Source organism: Aegilops tauschii, chromosome 7 (genome assembly GCF_002575655.3).
Source record: "Aegilops tauschii subsp. strangulata cultivar AL8/78 chromosome 7, Aet v6.0, whole genome shotgun sequence".
NCBI lineage: Eukaryota > Viridiplantae > Streptophyta > Magnoliopsida > Poales > Poaceae > Aegilops > Aegilops tauschii.
The window spans coordinates 574,887,295-574,913,992 of NC_053041.3; the positions used below are offsets into that span (position 1 = coordinate 574,887,295).

At 45.2% G+C, this 26,698-nt stretch overlaps 2 protein-coding genes across 2 annotated transcripts; both read left to right on the forward strand.

The window, feature by feature from the left end:
• Positions 1 to 1,248: 1,248 nt before the first annotated feature.
• Positions 1,249 to 3,342, forward strand: LOC109750526 (uncharacterized). The gene is made up of 4 exons (XM_020309487.3): positions 1,249 to 1,539; positions 2,460 to 2,521; positions 2,664 to 2,768; positions 2,973 to 3,342. The coding sequence occupies exons 1-4, from the start codon at positions 1,272 to 1,274 to the stop codon at positions 3,108 to 3,110; spliced, it is 573 nt and encodes a 190-aa protein (XP_020165076.1). The 5' UTR covers positions 1,249 to 1,271; the 3' UTR covers positions 3,111 to 3,342.
• A 16,125-nt stretch (positions 3,343 to 19,467) lies between these two features.
• Positions 19,468 to 23,136, forward strand: LOC109750532 (tetraspanin-18). Its single transcript, XM_020309492.4, has 6 exons — positions 19,468 to 19,854; positions 20,539 to 20,638; positions 20,758 to 20,838; positions 20,931 to 21,035; positions 21,218 to 21,412; positions 22,550 to 23,136. The coding sequence occupies exons 1-6, from the start codon at positions 19,655 to 19,657 to the stop codon at positions 22,616 to 22,618; spliced, it is 750 nt and encodes a 249-aa protein (XP_020165081.1). The 5' UTR covers positions 19,468 to 19,654; the 3' UTR covers positions 22,619 to 23,136.
• The last annotated feature ends 3,562 nt before the right edge of the window (positions 23,137 to 26,698 follow it).

Below are 26,698 nucleotides of genomic sequence, written 5' to 3' on the forward strand. Positions count from 1 at the left end.
ACATTGTAACATACATTCGTTCATTACCACGAAATAAAAAACATGATGTCTGTTGTTGGGCATGCAACTGATACGCCACCATGTTCGTTGGAAGCAACCAACCAATGCATTTACCCTTCTATCCTAACCAAAAAATTGTGCGACTTGATAAAAATAATATATGAACCGCTCACTCATGCAATTAGCTGCAAAGCCATGTCTAGGAAACCCCTAAAACTAAACTGGTGTTAATCAAACAAGATCCTAGTTGAGGAGAAAATAATCTTCTTTCCCTGTGAAAAATGGCGTACCTGAGATGCAGAACCGTCGATGTGCATCTAGAAAGAGATGTCACAAGAGCTGAGGCTCCTGGCGGTGCCCTCCAACGCTCGTCGCTGTACGAAAGAACACTCCCAACCATTTGAATCCAAACAAGAGCGCATTCGTCGTCCTATTTCGCATGAAGAGGCCGCGACGCGTTGAGAAGAGGATCGGGAGGCTACCACAAGCAAGGAAACTGGGGACCGTGGGCGGCGGTATCGCATGGTGCATGAAGAGGAGACTGGGAAGGCCATGGCTTGAAAGGTCCAGGTGGAAACTGCCCACTGCATCTCCATGCCTCCGCCAAAGAGCACACTTTATTGTTGGTGCGCCTCCTCCAATGGCCACGGGTGCAAAATCGATCGACCACCATGGGTTGTCACACTGCTGCTTAGCGATCTACCGTAGCAGGGGGTAGATGTAGATGGAACCCTAGTTGGGTCGGGAGGAAGAGAGTGAGGAGAGGACGCATGTGGGCGACGCAGGCAGCCGTCTTGGAACCCTAGAGAAGAGGACCAAGAGAGACAAGGGGCTTGGTGGAGCGATTCTTGGTGTATCGAGAAAAAATAACGAGAGGTAGGGTTCAGTTGGATAAAAGATTGATGAAAAAACCCAGCGTGGGTGAGGCAAAAAAACCAGACAAAAATAAACCGATGAGGAGAAACTAGGAGTAGAGATTAGATGCCTGTTCGGCAATCCACCAACTTCGAGAAAATACGAGGATCTGCGGAGCATTTGTTTCTCTGCTCCGTTATTTTCAATTGCAGCTCCGCCTGCTCCGGGAGCTGAGTTGTGGAGCGGAGGGATTTCGAACTAGCCCCGAGTAGAGATTTAGGAGTAGAGATCAGCTGCAGCTAAGAGGTTCCTTATGTAATGTAAGTTCAAAAAAAGAAAGAAAAAAATAGGTTCCTTGTGTAAATGTGGCATGAGGCCACGCATTAGCTCCATCGTATCCCTTCGTTTGACATCCAATGGCCCAGTATGCGTCGTTGCATCTGGTGGATACACTCTCGCCTGGCCTGCCTTCTCCTCTGAATTTGGGGACGGGAGGTCACCACCGCATCGCCATGGCTCCCGCCGCCGCCCGACTCCTCCCAGCCGCCATGCCTATTACCCCTCACCGTCCCCTGAGTTGGTGCTGGTCAGCCGCCGCACGCCGCCCTTCCCCTAGCATGCGGCTTCTCCGCTCAAACTCGCGGCTCCTGGTCGTCGCCTCCGCGCAGTCCAACCTCTCCAAAGGTATCTCCCCTCCCCTCCTCTCCTTCCTTAATTTGATTAATTATCTAATCTGTTTGCATCTAGTGCTTCTGTGTATTTGTATTTGGGATTGTTTGTTACTACGACCCAAGAAGATTCTGAATCGATTCCATGTCACTGAATTAATTGTGCTGAATGAATCTCATCTCCGTATTGTTTATTTGTTTGTTTGGGGATTATTTGTTATATACTCCCTCTGTTCCAAATTACTCGTCGTGGTTTTAGTTCAAATTTGAACTAAAACCACGACGAGTAATTTGGAACGGAGGGAGTATATACCAGCGCGAGTAAGCCTGCTGCCTATTGTTTGTTGTTTGAGCAGAAACTGGAAATTTAGCTCTCATGCAAGTTCATGTTAACTCCCATCCCACTTCTTATACTGAACATGTATTACATGGGTCTGTAGTGTACAAACCCTTCTTTTCCTATCAATGCATTGGCACACAATCCTTTTTTCTTTTTTTGCGTTGTCTCGACTTCCAGGTAAGAAATTAAGCGAAATTTATATGTTCTCACTCAAAGTCTGAAACTAATACTTCTACAAACTCAACACGTACAGCACACCCAAATATGCGCATATGCTCCTAGCTTCTTTTCATGATACACATGGAGTGGTCTTGTTCATTTCAGGGTGTGGTATCACCACTTAATTAGTTCCCTCTGTCCCAGCTGTAATTTTCTGACTGTATATATGTGGTGTGTGTGTGTGTGTGTGTGTACCAGTACCATGATATGTATCCACATGCATTCACACCTCATGAATTGGTGCTTATTTTTCCAAGGATGCCTTTGTGTTGTACCCTGTTCCTGCTAGTGCTAATGCTCTGTGGCCTTGTTTTTCTCTCTTTCATGATGAAATTCCAAATATCTATTTTATCTAACACTCCTGCATATCACTACAGCTGTTCAAACAACATGGAGGGTCGGTAAGGAAGCCGTGGATGCTGGAAGTGCTCTTGTCCCAGTATGTCACTCTTGCTTACCCATTTAGTATGTATGTCACTTCATTCCACTGAATTTTACTTCTGTCAGAAAAATACGCTGGAGTGTGGTTGGTTGGCTTTTGAAACTGAACTAGTTTGGCCTTCTGTTCTGATGTGCGACAGGATTCAGTTCCACGCCCAATTGCTAGGATAGGCGTGACATTTGTTGCCGTGTCTGTCGCCCTTTTTCTGCTCAAGTCCGTCATTTCCACCGCATTGTTTGTACTGGTATGTACCCCACGTTCTTGGCATGACTCAGCTGACAACTCTTAATTAGCAATGTGTCGTGCACAATGCTCAATATCACTAATTTATATGTTTGGTACATCTCAAGAATGTTTAATAATCAGAATTTGCTTGCCCTGTTGTATCCCTTGCTGCAACTTTCTGTGGTTTCTCAAGTCAGATTGATGATTGGTTTGATGGTGGCAGGCGATGATGGGGCTTATATACTTCGCCTTCCTGGCGATGAACCCAAAAGAGGGCTCCAGGAGTGTGGATGAAGGAGACAGTCCTCCGTCGGACGACCCCGCCGAAGAAGCCCGGCGCATAATGGAGAAATACAAGTGAAGAAGAGCCTTATTTTGGTGAGCCTACTCTGAAGTCTGAATAGGTATACAGAGAAATACCAGCTGTGGCCTTGGATGGATCTGGCTTTAGATCAACAGAAGTGAATTATTTCGTATGGCTACATACTGGGGTTTGGTTTTTTCAGCAAGATCAGTTGTTGTACAATACTGTTATTATTATTACTGTATAGTGGCTAGTGATCTGATTATAATGGTGCTGGGATTCAGAGACATGTCGGTGTGCCTTAATTTTCGCTACTACTACTTGGGTTCCTGCCTATTAATCTCTTGTTACATACTCCAGCGCAGTAGAGTAGAGTAGAGTTGATTGACTGGTTAGCAAAGGTGGGAGGGGGACTGCGAATCAGCTAGATCCAAAATGCACATTACATTCAGCTAGAAACTGTATGCTTCAGAAAAAAGAAAGTGCACATGAGATTCAGAAAACTGGCATCTTAATTTTGCCTGTTTGCATCAGTAATTCACATGGGATGCAGCAGCAGGTTGGGAAGATGAGTGGTGCTGGCATTGCCAAGCTCGGCCTCGGCTTCCCTGACGAGTTTGTCCAAGTATAGGTGCAGGTCGAGGTCGAAGTCGAGCTCAACACAGGTGGTGGTGCCGGCTGACAGCTCGAGCATGGCCAGGAACTCGTCCTCGACCCTGTCCAGTTCTTCTTGATCCAGTTTCATGTTGTCTTGGTCAATGTTGCTGTCGGTGGCGGCGGTGGGCAGGCTCTCGGAGGGCGGCCGCCTGAGCTCCTTCTCAATGATGATGAAGCCAGACGACGACTCGTCACCAGAGTCGTACTGGATGCCATGCTGCTGCTGCTGCTGCTGGTTGTGGCTCTTGTTGGTGGTGTTGATCCCCCGCCGTCGCTGGCGGCAGCATGCTGGCAGCGGCAGGCAGCAGCTAGTGGCGGTAGAAGGTGGTGGCAGCGAGAGCAGCTTGCGGTGGAGCGCGAGGGTGAGCAGGCCCCCAGCCGCGGCGCCGGTGAGCGGGTAGGTGAGGACGCCCGGCCGCTCAGCGCCAAGGTGGACCTGGAGGTGCTGCTGCTGCTGCTGCTGATGGTGCCGTTGTCCTGGGTGTCTCAGGGTCAAGGAGACGGTGAGGACGGCTCTGAGGGAGGGGGTGATGGCGCCACAGTGGAGCAGGAGCACCTGGCTGCGGAAGTCGCCGCTGCCGCTGGAGACGGAGGCAGAGGCACGCTGAGCCGCCGTTGCTTCATGACAATCACCCACTCCATCATCATCATCCTCAAGATCATCAAGAGGATGGACGTGAGGAGGATGCTGAACAAGACGGCATGTTAGCTCGATCTGGCCAACGGAGGCGGGCAGGCCGGCGACGCGCTGCGCCTGGAGGCACACCACCGCCACCACCGTGGTGCTGCCCTGCTCGTCTTCTTGGCCGTGGGCTAGCATCATCGGACAGATGAACAACGCTCGGCGCCTAGCAGTGGTGTACTCCTAAATGTAGGCTGAGCATGGAGACGAATGCATCATCAGAATCTATATTCAGATGAACTTGACGCCTAGGGGTAGTCAGTCCTCCTAATGTAGCGGTGAAGTCAAGAAGGGTGCGTGTGGAAGTGCGAGTACGGAGAGGGGACGCGGCCCGGCCGGCCATGGATTTGGATTTGATCTGGACGGCTCCATTATCCTATTGCTTTACTGCTCCCCATGAACACAACACAACAGAGGATGTACCTGCCTTCTAACACGTGTTATGCTACTAATAATCCTATTAATTTGAAGGAAATGCTTTCTTATTTCGAGCTGGTACTTATTTGTCGGCATCGGACCTTTCGCCGGAGCTGTCATTTAGCGGCAAGCCGGCGACTCGTTAACCTATCTAGGTTACTTTACTTGTAGCTCCCTCAGTTTTGAATTACTTGTCACATAAATAAATGTATTCATTTCTATCCATTGTGACAAATAATTCGGAATGGAGGGAGTACTAAATTACTCCCTCTGTAAACTAATATAAGAGCGTTTAGATCACTAAAATACGGATGGAGTACTAACCAACCCGAGTTTTCATAAAGCAACTTTAGCCGCAGAGTTGCCAAATCAGCAGCCATCATAATGTGTGTGAAGCGGATTCTATAATTCAGAAATGTTAAAAATCTGACGTTCGTTGAGTAAGGATGGCAAATCAGAAGTTAAGCAATCTATGTTGTCGTAAGGACGGCAATTTCCTTCACAACCACGACAAATCCTCCCGATAAACTGAACATGGCGGATTTCCATGTTTGCTAAAAGAAATTGCAATCCCAGCAACACATAATTTGGCACAAAATAGTTTAATTTGCCATGCTGACCCAGTGACTGTTTGCTGGTTATTGAATTCTTAGTATTTTGAAGGCCGCCAAGACCACGTGCCAACTCAGGTTATCATAAGGTGTCTTATAAAAGAAATTCTTTTTTTTTTGGCTTCTGTTTGACATTGATAGTTTTTGGGCAATCAAACAGAGACTAAAGTTGATTAACAACAAACTTCATTCGAGTACCTATAATAGGGCTAAAATTCATCGCATTAACTTATAATTTGCAATTTTAAATGTTGTTAAGCTATATTTGCAAAATAGTAAACATATGTTGTGCCGATATTCGACATTGCTAGCTACTACTAGCTGACATCGTTTAGTCCTCGTCCTCATTATCGAGCTCGTCGAGGCCCATGCCGGAGTCGAGCGACAAACTGAACCTCCAGCAATAGTCAAGCTCATTCATGCGCTTGGCCTCCTCGATGGAGTGGTGAGCAATGAGCTCAATCTTCTACTTTTCCTCTAGCTCGTCGGCTGGGAGGGGGAGCATTGGCGCCGATGCTCCTCTGCTTTGCGGGAGCACGATCTTGATTGGGTCCTCAGGCTCGGGCTCAACGTGGGCGGGGAAGAGGGAGGCGATAGCATCCTCCTCTTCGCCCGAGGAGGAGTCGTACCAGGTGTCGGCCGGTGGGCCACCCCGACGAGGATGGGCTCGTCCACGGGGACGATGGCGCTCGGTCCATTGTTGTTGCCAATGCCACGCGGGCCGCGGTGGGAGCAGGATGCTGTTGGGGAACGCTGCATGGGAAACAAAAATTTCCTACGCTCACCAAGATCCAATCTAGGAGATGACCATCTACGAGAGGAGAGATTGGATCTACATACCCTTGTAGATCGCTAAGCGGAAGCGTTAAGAAACGCGGTTGATGTAGTCAAACGTCTTCGCGATCCTATCACGATCCGTCCCGCGAACTCCCGATCCAAGTGCCGAACGGACGGCACCTTCGTGTTCAACACACGTACGGCTTGATGACGCCTTCACCTCCTTGATCCAGCGAGCGATGGTGAAGTAGTAGCTTGAGTCCTCCGGCAGCACGACGGCGTGGTGGCGGTGGGGGTGGAGAAATCTCAGCAGAGCTTTGCTAAGCACTATGGAGAAGAAGAGGGATGCGAGGGAGAGGAGAGGCAGCGCGTCGCGTGGAGATGTGCTCAAGGGGGTGCGGCTGCCCTCTCTCTACCTCTCTATATATAGGGGAAGGGAGGGGGTGGCGCCCCTAGGGTTTTCCCTAGGGGGGCGGCGGCCAGGGTAGATGGGATCTCCCCTAGGGTGACTTTCCCCCCAAGCCGGAAGGTGGGAAGCCCTAGGGGGGCGCCCCCAACCCTCCTGGTTACGTGAGATGGGGTGAGGCGGGCGACTAATTAACCCATCTAGGTTACTTCACTTGTAGTAGCTCCCTCCGTCCTGAATTACTTGTCGCAGAAATGAATGTATCAATACGTATTTTTAGTTTTAGATATATTTATTTTTATCCATTGTGACAAGTAATTCGGGACGAAGGGAGTACTAAACTACTAATCAACGCGAGCTTTCATGAGAGCAACTTTAGCCGCAGAGTTGGCCTATTAGCAGTCATCATAATGCATGTGCAGCGCATTCTATAATTCAGAAATGTTAAAAGTCTGACGTTTGTTGGGTGAGGATCAGAAATTTTTAAGCAATCTATGTTGTCGTAAGGACGGCAATTTCCTTCACAACCACGACAAATCCTCCCGAAAAACTGAACATGGCGGATCTCCATGTTTGCTAAAAGAAATTGCTATCCCAGCAACACATAATTTGGCACAAAATAGTTTAATTTGCCATGCTGACCCAGCGACTGTTCGTTGTTATCAAATTCTTAGTATTCTGAAGGTCGCTAAGATCACGTGCCAATTCGGGTTATCATAATGCGTCTTATAAAAGAAATTCTTATCTTTTTGGCTTTTGTTTGAAATTGATAGTTTTTAGGCAATCAAACAGAGACTAAAGTTGATTAACACAAACTACATTCGAGTACTTATAATATGGCTAAAATTCGTGGCATTAACATATAATTTGCAATTTTAAATATCATTAAGCTACATTTGCAAAATAGTAAACATATGTTGTGCCGATATTCGACATTGCTAGCTACTACTAGCCGACATCGTTTAGTCCTCGTCCTCATCATCGAGCTCGTCGAGGCCCACGTCGGAGTCGAGCTCATCCACGGGGACGATGGCGCTCGGTCCATTGCTGCTGCCAATGCCAGGCGGGCCACGGTGGGAGCAGAATGCTCCAGTGGCCGCCCTAGTGCAGCACAAGGAATAAAATCTACACAATTGGTAACCCAGTTGGAGGCACCGCCGGCGCATAGTGTTTGGGACGGCTAGTTGTTGTCGTCCAGCATGTTGAGCCAATAGCCCGCGGGCACGACACGACGACATTGAGGCGGTGAGCTCAACGCATAGAGGCAAGGGTGTGGGAGAGGAGGAGGCGGTGACTAGGGTTAGGGTTGCGATGGGGATGCCTCCTCGCCTGTCTTTTATTGCCGGGGACGGCGGGCGGTATGGTAGGCATCCTATGGCTCGCTGGTGGGAATCTGAGGGGGCGGACGCGCCATTAATGGCTGGTATATTCGTTGGTGTTTATCAGTCACATCGTTGGTGGTTTAGACTGCTTGTTGAGTTGTACGAGCGGCAGCGTGTAACACCCCGGATGTAACTTTCCATATTTGTAACTCCAACTCTTGCCATTTTCGGCTATGTGTTATGATATTCCCTTCGTGGTCGGGTTTTGTTTTTCGTTTTGCATTTTGTTCATGTCATGCATCTCATATCATGTCGTCATGTGCATCTCATTTGCATACGTCTTCGTCTCATGCATCCGAGCATTTTCCCAGTTGTCCGTTTTGCAATCCGACACTCCCACATGCACCGGCGCACCCCTCTTGTCTCTTTTCGTGAGCGGGTGTTAAACGTTCTCGGAATGGACCGAGTTTTGCCAAGTGGCCTTGGTACACCACTGGTAGACCACCTGTCAAGTTTCGTTCCATTTGGAGGTCGTTTGATGCTCCAACGGTTAACCAGGTAACCGCAAAGGCCTTTTGAGTGTTGCAGCCAAACACCCCTCCAAACAGCCCAATAACCCATCTAAGTCCCCTCCATGCTCTCGGTCGTTCGATCATAATCGTGTGGGCGACAATCGCACTCCATTTGGAGTCTCCTAGCTCCCTCTAGCTATAAATATGTGAGCCTCCCCGAAATCCCGCAGTCCAAAAACCCTAGCCCGCTCCCTCTCCGCCGCCGGACACGTCCGGTCCGGTCGGACACATCGCCGCCGCCGCTCAGAGCCAACCGGGCCGCGCCACTTGTCGCGCCGTCGCCTCCCCCGCCGAAGCCCGCGAGGCCCGTGCCTGGCCCCCGCGGCCCGCCTCCCGTGCGCCGCCCGCGTCCCTCCGCGCGCGTGGTCGCCGCCGCCCGCGCCTTCCCCGGCCGCCGACGCAGCCCGCCGGCCGCGCGCGTGGACGCCGCCGCCCGCATCATCGCCGGCGAGCCGCCGTCCTCGCCGTCCTGAGCTCCCTCCGCGCGCCGCCCGAGCCGCCGCTCCCTCCATCCGCCGGCGCCGGATCCGCCTCCTCCGGTCGACCCCGTCCCCGCCGGCGTCTTCTCCGACCTCCCCGAGCGCAACTCCGGTGAGCCGCCCCGCCTCGGCTTCCGTGCCAGCAACCCTAGATCTGGAGAGGTTGAACCCTGAAATTCCTCCAAGTCCCGTTCTGCGTACTTTATGTTGCTCTGTTCATCATGGTATATCTCATTGCATATTACTCCATTTTGCGTGCATGATATATCGAAATGTTCATCACGAGATGCTCTTCATTTTGTTCTATTGTGCCATGCTCGTTTGAGTTCATCTTGATGCCCAAATCTCTAGTGCAAGAGTGCTATATAATGTTTACTGCTGTTTCTTATCAGAACTTGATGTTTTGTTATTTTTGTTGCATTTGATGTGTGCATCTTATGGGCATGAGCTCTACAGGTGTTTTAATCTATGCCATGCCATCTTTACATAGGTGTATGCCATGTATTTTGGTGATCTATATGGTGACTAGCACAAGCATGCAAACTAGGCTTCGTGATGTTTCTGTTTTCAGGGACTTGGGATTTTGCCAAGTCTTTTACCTGCTGTTATTTTGTTGTCATGTATCCATGTGTCTACAGTGAGATCCATGCTTCTTTTGAGTATGTTCAGTAAGGATGTTTTGTAGATATAGTTGTGCTCTATCCATCCATGCCGCTATTTGCAAATATTGGAGTGCTCTAGCATGTCTCAATCTTGCTCTACTTTTGCTATAAAATGTTCCTGGCAGAATGTTAACATGATATTCAATTTTGCCAAGGTTGTTGTAGTTGATCCTCACATGCTATGAACTTGATCTTGCCATGGTTAGCTTCATGAACATGCCATCTTGCTATAGATATGCTTGTTTTGTCATGCATTGCTTTGTGATGAGTGAATCGAGCTCACAAACATGCCTTCATAATTCTGTTAATGCCATGCTCTGTTTTCTGGTAAGTCTGAAACCTGTTAACGAAACTTGCTATGTTTACATGGGTGCCATCATATCTTCTGATCTTTTTTGGCTCATGGTCAGTAAGGGATTTTTGTTCTATGCATTTAGTAAATTTATGCCATGCCTTGTTTCGCTATGATAAGTTCCTGTAGCAGGTGTTTTGCTTGCTCTGAATATTGCTACCTGATGCTGTTTCAGCCATGTTCAGTATTTTCACCAAGTCTGTGAAGCTGATATCTTTTGCACTTTTGCCATGCTTGTTTGAACCTGTTATATTGTGATATATCTGTAGCTCACTGTTCATCTTTTGTCAAGCATCTCCTGTAGATCACTGCCATATGCTTTGTTGCTATGTTGGGGTGCTGTAGCATAGTTAATTGATGTATTCTAGGTGCTATCATGCTGTTAATCGCAGAATCGTGTCATTCTTGTTTTGCTCGCCATTTGCAAACCGTGCATCCGTTTCCGGTGATCTTTATATCGATTTCGACCGAAATCATCTCATCTTTCCAGTGGGATACTTGGTTTGCCAAGTGGATTCCATGTTCATCCTTTTTCTTCCGGAGCACGCATATGCATCGCATATCACATCTCGCATATCATGCATGTAATGCATCATGTTGCTTGTGCATTTCCCGTGATTGATTGTGGTTCCATTGCTTGTGTTCTTGTTGTGGGTAGAGCCGGGAGACGAGTTCGTGAACGAGGAACCTGTTGAGTACGCTTACGAGGATCAAGCTTTCGACAACTCTGAGAACCTTGCAGGCAAGATGACCATACCCTCGAAATCACTTCTGAAAGAACATGCGGTGCCCCCATGTTTGGTTTTGGTAATTGATGACAATCTCTATGGACTAATGGTTGCCTTGAGTTATATTTGAAGGATTTGTCCATAGGCATTTCTTGAAGTCCATGTGTTGGTTTCAAGGAGTTTATTTGGTGACCAAGGTGTTATTAAGGAATTATCCAAAGATTGGTCATGTGAGAGTAGAGCTTATTGCAAGCATGTCTTGAAGAAGAAGATTGTGTGATCATTCATGTTTACCTTCAAGACATCATCCAAATGAAGAGAGTTGGAAAGAGTCAAGGTTGATCAAGACTATCAAGTTGATCAACACACAAAGCGCACAAGATGTACCAAGAGGGATCAAGCGATCCCATGGTGTGGTAAGCATTGTCGATTACGCTTTGTGTACTAACCCATGATCTTCGTGAGAGTTCTTTGTGGGGTTAGGTTGCGGTGTGCAAGTTCAAGTGAAGCATCATGAAGAGATCAAATGCTTGAAGCTTGCCGTCCATTGTGGCGACAATGGACTTGTGAAGATGTTGCGGTGTGCAAGTTCAAGTGAAGCATCATGAAGAGATCAAATGCTTGAAGCTTGCCGTCCATTGTGGCGACAATGGACTTGTGAAGATGTTGCGGTGTGCAAGTTCAAGTGAAGCATCATGAAGAGATCAAATGCTTGAAGCTTGCCGTCCATTGTGGTGACAATGGACTTGTGAAGATGTGCGGAAGAGTGGCTCACCCATAGTGGAGTATGGGGGAGCAATCAACTAGTCTTCATCGAGCCAACACAACCAAGAAAGGTGGTCCATCTTGAGGGAGTCAAGATCGTCATCTTCTGGCTCAAGTGGACCATGTGCAAGGCAAAGGTTTGCTCTTGATAGGTTTTCTATTTTACCGGTCTCATGATGGTAGTTGGGAGACCGGGTTATAGGATCGATTGCCGTACTATCAAGGGGGGCTCTCGATGAGTAGCTTGATCGTATCGTTCATAGAGAGCTCAAACCATTGCATCCTTACATCATCTTTGTTGGTTCTTGTTTGGTTCTTCTCTTTGTGAGTTTTGGAGCTTATGGTCATCTTGATGACAAGCTCGAGTTCATCGAAAACGGAGTTCACTCGCATCTTCTATGATGTTTTCGATGTTGGAAGTTATGCCGGTTCTTCTCGGTTGGAGGTTTCACTCCTCTATTTTTTGGCATACCTCCCCTGCCTCTTCTTACTATAACCAGTCGCTGTTTTGATGCTACTCGTCTTTCTCAATCCAACAAGCTTGAGTTTGCTCAATTCGGAGCTCATATGCAGAAGTTATGGCAGTTTTGGTTTCCTAGCGGTAGTACCGCGGCCAGAGCGGCAGTACCGCTTATCACCCCAAGCGGTAGTACCGCTGTCCAAAGCGGTAGTACCGCCTATGGCCATAAGCGGTAGTACGGCTACGGTTCCGCGCTGGTACCGCCTCGATTTTGGGTCTTGCATTTTTCGTGTCGAGTTTTGCAGTAGTTGCACGGCAGTAAGGCACGGCAGTTCCACCTATAAGCGGTAGTACCGCCCTGATGGGCGGTAGTACCGCCTATAAGCGGTAGTACCGCTCCGGTCGGGCGGTAGTACCGCTACTGTTTTTTTGGTCCCGTGTTCTGCTCCTCCAGCGGTAGTACCGCTGGGGTGCGCGGTAGTACCGCTTATAAGCGGTACTACCGCCCCAAGGTTCATGTTTGGTTGCTCCTTTTGCCTGCTTCTTCCGCCAGAGCGGTAGTACCGCTCGTGGAGCGGTAGTACCGCTCGTGTGCGGGCTGAGCACATAACGGTTGGATTTTTCCCCTTCTATAAAAGGGGGTCTTCTTCCCCATTGAACCTTATCCTTTGAGCTCGTGTTCTTCCCCCATTGTTGACCTTCTTCGAGCTTACTAACTCTCAATCCCTCCATGGATTCTTGCTAGTTTTTGAGGGAAAAGAGAGAGGAGATCTAGATCCACATTTCCACCAATCACTTTCTCCTCTTTGTGAGGGGAACCCCTTGGATCTAGATCTTGGAGTTCTTGGTGTTCTCCTTCTTGTTCTTCCTCTCTTTTTCCTCCCTAGCATTAGTTGCTTCGGTGGGATTTGAGAGAGAAGGACTTGGGCACTCCGTGTGCCCTTGCCATTGCATTTGGTGCATCGGTTTGAGTTCTCCACGGTGATACGTGGAAGTTACAAGTTGAGAAGCTTATTACTCTTGGGTGCTTGGTGCCCTTGAGCTTGTTCCTCTTGGGTGCTTGGGCACCCTAGACGGTTGGTAGTGTTCGGAGCTCAATCATTGTGGTGTAAAGCTCCGGGCAAGCGTCGGGGTCTCCAATTAGGTTGTGGAGATCGCCCCGAGCAATTTGACGGGTACCGGTGACCGCCCCCAAGGGTTGCCAAAGTGTACGGGTTCGGTGACCGCCCCCAAGGGTTGCCATTTGTACGGGTTCGGTGACCGCCCTCAAGGGTCCCTTAGTGGAATCACGGCATCTTGCATTGTGCGAGGGCGTGAGGAGATTACGGTGGCCCTAGTGGCTTCTTGGGGAGCATTGTGCCTCCACACCGCTCCAAACGAAGATTAGCATCCGCAAGGGTGTGAACTTCGGGATACATCGTCGTCTCCGCGTGCCTCGGTTATCTCTTACCCGAACCCTTTACTTACGCACTTTACTTTGTGATAGCCATATTGTTTCTTGTCATATATCTTGCTATCACTTAGTTGTTTATCTTGCTTAGCATAAGTTTTTGGTGCACATAGGTGAGCCTAGTTGTTGTAGGTTTTGTGCTTGTCAAATTAACCGCTAGGTTTATTCCGCATTTGTTCAAGCCTAAACCGTAATTATTTTAAAGCGCCTATTCACCCCCCCCCCCCTCTAGGCGACATCCACGATCTTTCAACTTCTATCTTTGCTTTGCTAGCTGTTCGTTCTATTGCTATGCTGCGCTACCCACCACTTGCTATATCATGCCTCCCATATTGCCATGTCAAGCCTCTAACCATCCTTTCCTAGCAAACCGTTGTTCGGCTAAGTTACCGCTTTTGCTCAGCCCTCTTATAGCGTTGCTAGTTGCAGGTGAAGTTGAAGTTGGTTCCATGTTGGAACATGGATATTTTTGGAATATCACAATATCTCTTATTTAATTAATGCATATATATATATTTGGTAAAGGGTGGAAGGCTCGGCCTTATGCCTGGTGTTTTGTTCCACTCTTGCCGTCCTAATTTCCGTCATACCGGTATTATGTTCCTTGAGTTTGCGTTCCTTACGCGGTTGGGTGATTTATGGGACCCCCTTGACAGTTCGTCTTGAATAAAACTCCTCCAGCAAGGCCCAACCTTGGTTTTACAGTTGCCTACCTAAGCCTTTTTCCCTTGGGTTTTCGCGAGCCCGAGGGTCATCTTTATTTTAAACCCCCGGACCAGTGCTCCTTCGAGTGCTGGCCCAAACCGAGCGATGTCCGGCGCCCCCTGGGCAACCAGGGTCTATGCCAACCCGACGTCTGGCTCATTCGGTGTGCCCTGAGAACGAGATATGTGCAGCTCCTATCAGGATTTGTCGGCACATTCGGGCGGCTTTGCTGGTCTTGTTTTACCATTGTCGAAATGTCTTGTAAACCGGGATTTCGAGACTGATCGGGTCTTCCCGGGAGAAGGTTTATCCTTCGTTGACCGTGAGAGCTTATAATGGGCTAAGTTGGGACACCCCTGCAGGGTTTTATCTTTCGAAAGCCGTGCCCGCGGTTATGTGGCAGATGGGAATTTGTTAATGTCCGGTTGTGGAGAACTTGGTACTTGACTTAATTAAAATACATCAACCGTGTGTGTAGCCGTGATGGTCTCTTTTCGGCGGAGTCCGGGAAGTGAACACGGTTCAGGTTATGAATGAACGTAAGTAGTTTCAGGATCACTTCTTGATCATTTCTAGCTTCGCGACCATTCGTTGCTCCTCTTCTTGCTCTTATTTGCGTATGCTAGCTACCATATATGCTTAGTGCTTGCTGCAGCTCCACCTCATTACCCCATCCTTTCCGATAAGCTTAAATAGTCTTGATCTCGCGGGTGTGAAATTGCTGAGTCCTCGTGACTCACAGATTCTACCAAAACAGTTGCAGGTGCCGACGATACCAGTGCGGATGACGCAACCGAGCTCAAGTGGGAGTTCGACGAGGAACGTGGTCGTTACTATGTTTCGTTTCCGTATGATCAGTAGTGGAGCCCAGTTGGGACGATCGGGGATCTAGCATTTGGGGTTATCTTCCTTTCATTTGGATTTTGACCGTAGTCGGTCTATGTGTGGATTTTGGATGATGTATGAATTAATTTATGTATTGTGTGAAGTGGCGATTGTAAGCCAACTCTCGTTATCCCATTCTTATTCATTACATGGGATTGTGTGAAGATGACCCTTCTTGCGACAATACCTACAATGCGGTTATGCCTCTAAGTCGTGCCTCGACACGTGGGAGATACAGCCGCATCGTGGGCGTTACACAGCGCCACCAAAAACCTGCATGGCGTGGCCCCAAGGCGGGGGGGGGGGGGGAGGGAGGGGGCTGGGCTTGTGGGACTCACAACCCACTTCTGGCTCCCTCCTGAAGCTTCTATTGCTGCATATTTTCCATAAACATTTCACGCAAATTTTCATTATGTTTGGACTTCTGTAGGTATGGTTTTTCCGCTAAACCATAAACATGCAAAAAATAGAAACTGGCACTGGGCACTAAATTAATAGATTAGTTCAGAAAATAATATAAAATGACGTATAAAACGTAAAACAGTGATAATACAATAGTATGAAACAATAAAAAATTATAGATATATTAAGACATATCAGCAATTGAGGAGCCGACCAACCACACACTCCATCGCAAGTTGAGGGCGTGCCACTGCAGCCGCTGCAGCCGCTTCCACCTGAAGTCGGTGTGAGCTTGAAATCCATAGATGTACCTTTCACACACGGGAAGCCTTCGAGCTACACCCCATCGGGCCAACGTACCAGAGAAGAGGCCGGAAGGACGCACCACAGAAAGCATCATCACACCTCCCTCACCGTTGATGAAAAAGGCAACGGACTGGTGTCATACAACAACCGTCTGCCCAGATCAAAGGCGACAAAGGAGAAACCCCCATTGGAAGGGATCTGGTGGAAGACAAATTCCGCACCGTCGCTATACAGCACAACGGCAAGCAAACGCAAACCAAATATAAAATCTCACCGCTAACCGGCAAGAGGAGCACACCACCAACTCGCTTACGACCGAATCACTGGGATAGGGAACGACTTAAGGTAGAGATTATTCGCCATCCCTCCACCATCCACACACCAGCGCTCAAAACCCTAAGTCTTACCCTATGCACAAGACCGACACAAGGTTCTACGGTTCCCTACCGCTCCCATCGTTGGAGCGGTCACCGGAGGAGAGGGAATCGGCGGGGGTCACCGGCAAGCACATGAGGAACTGCGGTTGCCTTCGCTTCTACCTCTTACGGGAAGGGGAACGTGAAGCTAAAACTCCCTTCCATCCCTTCAATCGTAATGGGCCGGCCCATAAGGCACGTTCTAGCCCGGTTTTCGAAAACTTCTAGAAGCTTACTGGGCGGATTTTTTTTCATGTTATTTGTTTTCTGGTTTATTAGATCGGGTTTATTTTTTTCTCTTTTTTATCATTTTTATTTTCTTTTTTTTCCTTTTCCTTTTCCTTTTTTATTTTGTCTCCTTTTAAAAATTCATGAAACTTTTTCAAGGCGTGATTTTTTTCAAATTCATGAATGTTTTTTGAATCCGTGGTTATTTTTTTCAAACCGGCAAACTTTTTATTTTTTTTTGTGAACATTTTTTTCTAAAATTCCTTAAAATTTTCAAATTCTCGAACTATTATTAAATTCATGAATTATTTTTCTAAATTCGTTAACTTTTTGAATTCGAGATTTTTTTTCAAAAATTCATGAATTTTTTCCCTGAAATATGTTTTTAAAATTTATGAAATATTTTCCCTCAAGATTGTGAACATTTTACTAATTCACGGAAGACGTGATTATTTTTCAATTTCACGAACTTTTTAAAATTCATGATTTTTTTAAGTTCGTGAAGTATTTGAAATACACGAACTTTTTCAAACTCAGAATGTTTTTGGAAAGACCAACAGTCAAGTCAACAATCAATGAGTTTTTTAATATTTACAAATATTAATATTTATATATTTCCCAAATTCAATGGTCAACCAGTCAACCGGTTAACAAGCGAGCGATGCATCTTTCTAGCGTGCGAGCGAGCAAGGGAGCTCCTATTTGGTGCTATACATGCCCGTTAGCGCTACAGGCGCTCGCTGGGGGAAGTTTAGCGGGGCAGCCCAGCAACCTGCTGAAGAACTGAGGGCTGAATTGGACGTTTCCTTAAGGCAGCGCACGACCTATGATTCCTAGTGGGTGAGAGGTCTTCCAACTGCCTCTTGCCTGTGCCGCCATGGATCCGCCTCGCCTCATGTGGCCTTAGGGCTATGGGTGCATGGTGGATCTTGGTCTTGCCGGTGGGAGGGCTCCTCGTTCGTTGTTAGATGTCTTTTCGAGTCTCTTTAAGGTTTGTGTCCTGCTTAGAAAGATGAGGCAGCAACGGCTTTCTGAAGATGAAATAAGGTTCTTCCCGTCTAGCCCCGTTCTGATGGTACGGCTAGCATCATTGGAGGGCGTGTGGAGGTGTGTCTCCGGTGAATCTTGCGGGATTCTGTCAGTGTTTGTCTTCGATGGCTCTCTTTGGATCCGGTCTTTCTTCATCTGTGTTCGTGTGTCTACTGGTTGGATTCTTCCGATCTACGCTTTTTTCAGCAGTGATGTTGTTGTTCTGTTGCGCTCTTCTTCTGGGGCCTTAGCACGATGACTTCCCGACTGCCTACTACAACAAGGTTTGTCGGCCTCTGATGAAGGAGGGACGATGACGGCGGCGCGCCTTCGACTCCTTCGAGTGCTTGTAGTCGGTCGTAGGTGGTCTACGGACTTCGATGTAATTTTTGTTACTTTTGACGTTCCTTCTACTGCCATGATGTTTCAAGAATAGAGTGAAAGTTTTTCTCGCAAAAAAACCTGCTGAAGAAAAGCAAACACAAAGAGAAAACTGCAAAAAAGTTCAATATCATGAAAGCACGCTATTTAAGCCTTCTTCTAGTACAACACTAGACATATACTATATATACCAGTATTAATTATTTTAAAAGAAATTCATCAAATTAAAAAATTAAAATTTAAAAGGGTTCATGAGAAATGGAAAAAGTTAGTTGATTTTGAAAAAAATCATCAATTTTGAATAAAGTTCATCTATTTTTGGAAAAATGTTCATCAAATTTTTAAAAAGTTTATTATTATTTTTTAGAAAAGTTCATAATTTTTTAATAAAACTTCATTAATTTGGAAGAAAATATTCATCAATTTTGAAAAAAGTACATTGATGTTGAAAACAGTTCATCAATTCAATTTTTTACGGATTTTGGAAAAATGTTCACAAATCTAAGAAAAGAAAAGAATAGAAAAGAAAATAAAAATAAGAGAAAGAACAAAAAGAGGAAAAGAAAAGGGAGCAAGTAATCACAAAAGGGTTGTGTTCCGGGTGGCTAGGGAGAGTAGCCAGCGCTATAAGCGCTGATTAGGAGCTCTCAGAGATGCTCTAACAAAAAACACCAAAGATGGTTACTCCCTCCTTCCATTTATATAGGGCCTAATACGTTTTTTAAGGTAACCTTTGACCACTAGTTAGCACAATAATATGTGACATGCATGTTTCATACCATCGAATTCGTATGTGAAAGAAGTTTTTAATAATATTTTTTTTATATCATATACTCCCTCCGTTTCAAAATAGATGACTCAACTTTATAGTAAAGTTAGTACAAAGTTGGGTCATCTATTTTAAAACGGAGGGAGTATCTCATACACGAGTAGCTACAACTAACTAACGGCAGGACGACCTGGACAGGACGAGTTTTCTGCAACATGCGTGGCCCACGCTACAGAGACAGAAGAGGGCCCACGTGTTGTTGGTGTGGCGTTTCTAGGGCTGCAAACGAGTCGAGTTCGAGCGAGTTGGCCTAGGCTCAGCTCAACTCATACTAAAATTCGAGCGAGCTTAAAATGTGCGAAGCTCAAGGTCGAGCTGCAGAAAGTAGCTCGTGCTCAGCTTGTAACGATCTCGAGTCGATCTCGAGCTAGTTTCGAGCTAAATAAGATGATTTTTAAAATTATTTTAAGGAAAATTTTAAAGCAAGATAGACCACAACACAACAAAAAAAAATCTATAAATTCGACTTATTCTTTCTCAAATGAAGACTAGTATTTAATAACAAGAAATCATGGATAGAAGGCGATGAAGGTGCGCCAGCTCTCAAACATTGACCAAAATAACAAAATATTGAACACACGGTTGCCCACGTGATGAGAATAAATTTTCTCCATGCTTAATTTCCATGTTTGCTAGTAGGTAAAGTGAAGCTAAAAATCGTACAGAGCATATACAAAAATGAATGATCCTAATTCTTGGCAATAGATATGAAGGTTATTTAATATATTTATATAATATCGAGCTATCGAGCTAAAATCGAGCGAGCCAATATTGGCTCAAGATCGGCTCGTTTCTTAATCGAGCTACATAAAGTATTCATATTCAGCTCATTTCTTTTCGACTCGATCTCGAGTTAAGCTAAAATACGAGTCGATCTCGAGCGGCTCACGAGCCTCGAGCTTTTCTTGCAGCGTGTCAGCTCTCCCATTTGCTTTGCTGCCTTGCTGCCTTCGTTGGTCCACCTCCAGCTGGCCGCTCCCTTTTCAATCATCCAGCCAAATCCACCTTAGCTTCGCTTCCTCTACTTCTTCTCTCAACCCAAATCCAAATCCCAAATCCCAAATCCCCAACCCGCCGGCGATGGCTCGCGGCAGCCGCTCCGGGAGGAACGGCGGCGGCGGCGGCGGGTGCGCGCGCTGCTTCCTGGGATTCCTGCTCAAGTTCCTCGCCTTCCTCCAGGCCTTCGCCGCCGTCTCCGCCGTGCTCTACGCCGCCTCCATCCTCTCCCGCTGGGCGCGGCACCACGAGCTGCACTTCGACCACCTCCTCCCAGACCTCTGGTATTGTGTTCCTCGCCTTCCTCCGTTCCGACCCACTTCCCTTCCCACTTGTGTATGCGTAGCTGTACTGTCTGCCTGATTCAACTTTTTTTTTTCATTCATTATAGGATATGTACAAAAAAAAAAATTAAAGAAAACAGAATAGCTCGCTACAAAATCTGTCCAATGCCTGTTATTTCTAACATGATAAAAATATAAATCAGAGTCACTTAGAGAAGCTTAGGAGAAAGAGTCAATCCATTGGTCAAGGCACTCCACATTCCTTGCCTTAGTTCCGTGCTTGACTAGAAGAAGATCCTGCTTCAGGCCATATTTCCAGGAAATAGCCCCTGGAACCTCATTTTTGAAGATTTCCCCATTCCTCTGCATCCGAATGTTCCAACAGCCCATAATCACAATGTCCATAGCAATCTTCTGGGGAAAAGTTTGAAGGGTAAACAACACCTCATAGAAAACAGAGATACCTCCAAGTCTGTTTGGAGAGATCTGATCCCAGCATAAATAAATGAGCAAAAGAGCAATCCCAAAGCAGATGTTGGACGGTTTCTTCTGTTTTGTGATTACAGAGCACACAGTCATAAGAATTCAGGAAAAAATATTTTCTTTTGAGTAGACTTCTGGTATTGATTCTGTCATATTAGAGCAACCAAAAGAAAATGTTATGCCTGATTCAACTTTTTGCAGGTTCGCGTGCGTCGTCATGGCCGCCGGCCTCCTCTACTGCGCCATCCTCCTCGCGGGGTACGTCGCCGCTGAGGTCAACAGCGGGTGCTGCCTCTGCTTCGTAAGACCCACACCCACGCACCACCACAACCCATATCCTTTTTTTCTTTAACATACCTCTCCCTTCCTATTGGTTCATTTCTGCATCACTGCTACTGATGTTGACAACAATTGTTCCAGTATACCATCTTGGCCATGGCGATGATGCTGCTGGAAGCTGCCGTGGCCGGCCACCTCCTCCTCAACGAGCACTGGATGCAGGTGGGCACCCATTCATGCCCCTGTCAGTAATAGTTCCATCTGATCAAATCAGATCACTGACGATTCCTCTTGTTCATCTATTATTCTTGCAGGATCTGCCGTATGACCGCACCAGAGAGCTTGAGAACCTCGTCTCCTTTGTCAACAACAACCTCGACCTCTGCAAATGGGCTGCTCTGGCTACCGTCGCCACGCAGGTGCGTGACTCTGCCAGAATTAGTATATGCTTATTCTTGGTAAACCTGAACAAGCATTTCCATCTCAAATCAAACGGCACAGCAAGTGTACACGAGCCTTTTAAGTTGGTTGCTCCAGTGGTCTTTCACACTCTGTTTCCCTTTGTGCATCGAGGAGGAGGATCTGATCCGTGTATGTATAGGTGTTCTCGCTTTTCTTGGCAATTACTCTACGAGCCATGGTTTCGCCCACCAATGAGGACTGTGACAGCGACGAAGATTTTGTTGTCATAAGGAGGCCGCTGCTTCTTGCCCAAGGTGCTCCAGCCTATCTCCCTACCACGGCCGATCCTAGAGGTGCCCACCCTGGCCTATGGAGCTCATCGATGAGGCAAAAGGTGATTTTTTTTTTAGCCTGCAGTACTTACTTACGGTGATTTCAGATGTGACTATGTAACCTAAGCAAGAGTGCACTATCGTTAAGGACAGTACCCTGTTGTAAGAAAAAGAATGGGTACAACCCCATAGAGAACTATTCAGGCAAAACGTAATTGTATGCATTATGTCTGCACAACACTGTTCTCCCTAGCAACTTGAAGAATGTTTGGAACCATTAAGCAAGCATGTATTTTGCTCTTTGGTCTCAGTTCTTCCAGGATTTTTCTGTCGGGTACTTTTATACCGACACCCACAGTTACTCATAAGTCTTGACCCTCAGTTTCTTGATACCCTCTAGCCATGACGCTTATCAACTTCTCTTTTTCTTTGCTGTAATTATTTTTACTCTACTACTCCCTCCGTTCCTAAATAGTTGTCTTTCTAGAGATTTCAACAAGTGACTACATACGGAGCAAAATGAATGAATCTACACTCTAAAATATGTCTATATACATCCGTATGTGGTAGTCCATTTGAAATCTCTAAAAGACAAATATTTAGGAATGGAGGGAGTACATGAGTAGTGCAGGATTTAAAACATAACCTGATTGTAGCACACACTGTAGTTCAAGCATTTGTAGACCGAGTATCAGTTCATTTCATTCTCTGTAGGTTGGATCGTATGTTAGCTTAAGTTCTGGCAAGTTATGATGATGATTGACTAGCTGGTGGGCAGAAATATTTTATAGCCTGCAATTTTTAACTGAATCATACTGTATGTTGTTGAGTTGTAAAGACAAGCTAAATAGCTAGTTGGCTGAAAGCCATTCCCATGCGGACCATGTTGATTGGAAAAGTTAAATAAGCAAAAATTGCAGAAGCAAATTATGAATTTGTAAAGAGTTGTCTTGTTGTCTTGCTGCAGTTGCTCATTATTGTTTCCGAGTGTGAAAATCTAAGAATGCCTGACAATCATATCATATAGCATGAAAGTCTATGACAATTAACCTTATGCGGAATGTCGAAAAAGTCATGGCAAATTTATTATATTAACCAATCATGCCCTTAGTTCGACGTTGTAAATGTATTGACATCCCAACAGCCATGTGTTTCTTCTTGAAAACTAATTCACATTTTTCTTCCTGTGTGCCCTCTAGTATGGATTGAACTCCACAAGCGACTACACCTACAACACACTGGATCAAAATGCAGTACCGCCACAGTGAGAATCTGCGTGACTGATGACGAAGCACATACCGTATATGCAGTACATAAGTCATATGTTGCAATATGCCATGGTGTAATGGGCACTGTATACATTTGTACGCCCAGTTATTCTGTGAATCTCGGTTGTACATAGTTCCATCATTACTACTCCCTCCGTCCCAAAATATAAGAACGTGTCACTATAGTAGTAAAGAACATATGTGTGAATGGCTGCCCTGGTTGGCTGGCTGCTATTTCTTCGAGACCCGCTTACTAGTGCTGAATCTGGAGCAAATCCGCAACTCAGTCATTGGGACAGCCAGGAGATGGCCGTATGTAAATAAATAGTCTATCTTGTTGGATGTCTTGGGTTGGCTGGTTTCTTCAATGTAGCCAAAGAGATGGATGAGCAAGAATGGCAGTATTTGCATTGGATGTGTATCAAGTTAGATATAGCAGTTAGTAAAAAAATGTAAGGTAATGTTAGTTCAATTTTCATGTGGATGATGACATCATTAAAATATTTTCTTGGGCCAAATATTACATATCCACACTTCATTTGTTTTGCTTGAAACGACAAAATAGAACTGCGAGCACCGTTTGTCACTGGTATCACCTTACGTAAGTGAAACAAACATCTGTAGTGTTGTTAAATATGGGAAATTAAACTAAATATAAACATGGTGGTGATTTATACCTGTAAACTCCACCATTCCATTAACATACATACGCATCAATCATTGTCTGCCTTAATAAGGATTTAATGCCGATAAAATATCATGGAAATCTCCATGATCCCACCAATCTTGTCTACCCAGTATCACGGGCACACGCTCTTCCTTGTGTAACCCGGATGGCAATTTGACAAGCCTAGGGGAATCGTACAAAAGCAAGCGCTGCAAACTAGGGAATGCAAGAGTGCAATCACATATATTGTGCAGGTTCCCAAGACCACTTAGTCCAAGTAGTCTAAGCCGGGGAAATGAATCCATAATGGAGGACATGGTTCCTCCTCCTTCAACATCGGATGGAATCAACTCCAAACCACGTCTGCTACTAATCCCTCGCTGCAACAGCATCAGGATAATCTCATGGATCAAACATCTCCCATGCCTAGAAGAGGTTTACTGATAAAGGACATTTCATTCAATCGATATATCGAGTTGATACAACCACACTGAAAAAATGCCCGGCCTCTGCATAGCACCATGCACACAGCCAAAACATCCAACAGGACCAAAAAGAAAATATTGTTTTACAATAATAGTACGAAAGGTCGACCTAGAAGAGGTATATTTGGTTGAATTTGATTGCAGTAGTTGGCTCACGGACCTTTGACATCTCCACCCGCGACTCCTAACATGCCCCTACTGAAATGGGGGCTTTCCAAATCAATATGCACAGTGTGATTTGGCAATCTCAACTTTCTGAAGTTCTAATTTGTATTCAGGACCTTGTTATTGAAGAACGTATTTCCAACCCTTTTTTTTGCGGGGTAACGTATTTCCAACCCTGTTTCTCGTGAAAACACTAATTTCCCTAGCCAACAAATTAATCTTCCAGTTCCAAAAAAATAGAATATGTTTACTATTTTCTTATGGAAAACTTTGCAGTCAATGTCAGACAAAGACATCCATTGAGCCACGCTCTTGGTAAAAATTATGGGGGTCATGAAATCCATTTCCCATGTACTCAAACATAACTTGTCAATTTCCTTATTTTCTAATCTCATCGGATTAATGCGGACATGTTAGTTTTTTGCTTTGTTTTTTTTTGCGGTGGAATGCGGACAGGCATGTCTTTGAATCTTACAAGCATGGCTAATAGAAAGAACAACGAGTTCATGGCCCTTTTCCTTTTATTATTTGCATCCAAATAAAGAACACATTATGCAAATGCCACATCATTCCTTTTTTTATTCACTTATTTCTCCACATTATCAGACAGCCCTTACAATGAATGTCTAGCCGTCTAGGTACTGCCCGGAGGTGGGGGTGCAGGTAGCGTTATAACAGGAACTGTGTAACCTGCACAAGAGATTTTCAATTTTCGCATCATAAGGATAATCATGAGCAAATATATAAGAAATAATGGCAAGAGAAAACACGCACACATATGTATATGTATAGAAATATGACGGTTACCAACCTGCACAGTGAGTGTGTGCACGCAACCCGTTGCCGCATACATGTGTAGCCATGGCAAATTTGGCTAGACTGATCCTAGCCAGTTCATCAGTTGTGAATTTATCACAGACGCAGTGGATGTCTGTTGCTGCCCTTATCACCTGGCAACATACGCTCCCGTGTAGAAGGGGGTGCTCGCCAACATTCTTCCCAATGTTCCTCCAGCATTCCCTCATCACCTTACTTTTATCCGCGGCGCAGTGATCTGCTTGTGCACGGTGTGGATATGAAGAGAGGGCCACAAAGACTAGGAAGCATAAAACTCCTATTGCCTTAACACTGGTCATCTTCTTATGTGAAATGGTATTATCAGTATGTGTTTTATGCAATAATTCGACACCACTTGGGTTCTATATATATTGGGTTGCAAACTCGTTCGCCCTTTGGTCATTTAATTAACTCAACCCTCAAGATAACTTGGATATGTTGTCATTTAATGTAGGCACATCTAGTTCTTGTATCAAACTGCAGATAGAGTATACGTAGATGGGTGCAAGCTAATTAACTGAACCCTCAAGATAACTTGGATATGTTGTCATTTAATGTAGGCACATCTAGTTCTTGTATCAAACTGCAGATAGAGTATACGTAGATGGGTGCAAGCTAATTAACTGAACCCTCAAGATAACTTGGATATGTTGTCATTTAATGTAGGCACATCTAGTTCTTGTATCAAACTGCAGATAGAGTATACGTAGATGGGTGCACACTATTAAATGCTAGTGACTGATTCTGATAGATAGATAACAAGGATATGTTCTCCTTTAATGTAGGATATACCTAATTCTCGTAAAGCATGAATATCAAACTGCTTGTGCAGGATATACCAAGATGCATGGCTGCAAATTGATTTCCTGAGCATTCATTGTGATTTTAATTTCCAGTTACTACCAAGAAGGAATACCTTTTCATACTCACTCTAACCAAGGATATACTCAGGCCATTAAAAATGCATGACTTTTTGTTGTTGAAAATGCATGATATTATATATATATATATATATATATATATGAGTCCAATCTGCAAATGCAACTTTGAGTGTTATATTCCATATGAATATGTTAAATAAAATAACAAAACATGAAATGATTTATGACAAATCTTGTAATATGATTTTAGTTCAATAAGTTTCCAACTATATCTTTATATATGGATTGTTAAAGTAGTGAAGTTAGTTTGGCTGTGCTGTTTTCTGTGTCATCTATTTGTGAATTGATATATTTCAGCTTTTAAAAGTCGACATCATATTTGTGTTGCATTGGTGTAAATACTATGCAAAAAAAATTACAATTTTATATGTTACTGTTATATTTTGGGACAAACGTAACATTTTATATGATGACTCATATGACATCATTGGTATATATTGAAGGGAGAATGCTTTGTTTAGACTGGTTAACACATTTACAAAGTGGATACTCTTTTAGTTAGATGATTCATAGATGTATATGATACATATACCGGTGTGTTGTCCTTGTCCAACCAGTTTCGATACTTCCGAAGTAGGATTAAGAGCGAAATATGAAAGCCATGTATTAATTAATTATAGGTAGACTAAATAGGATGTTTTTGAGTTATTGCTGGTGAACTAATTGTATTATTACTAATACATCAGCTCTTTACCGAGAAGTGTGTGTAATAGTCGCATATGATGGAAAGTTTTAGATAGAGTTGGATTAACATATTTACCCAACACAGCACCTCCGGGTTATCCCTTCTACACACGCGAGTACGGACACGTAAGAGGTAGTGTTGTGATAAGCGTATCCGCTCCCATGAGTTGGTTCGCCATTAAGTAAAAAAAAAGTGTGTTAGGGGGCGGGGGGTGTCTCGGAGGTCGTGATAATGAATAATGAAGAACACCCAAGAAAATACACAAAAATGCAAATAAATTAGTTCAGGAGCACATGATGA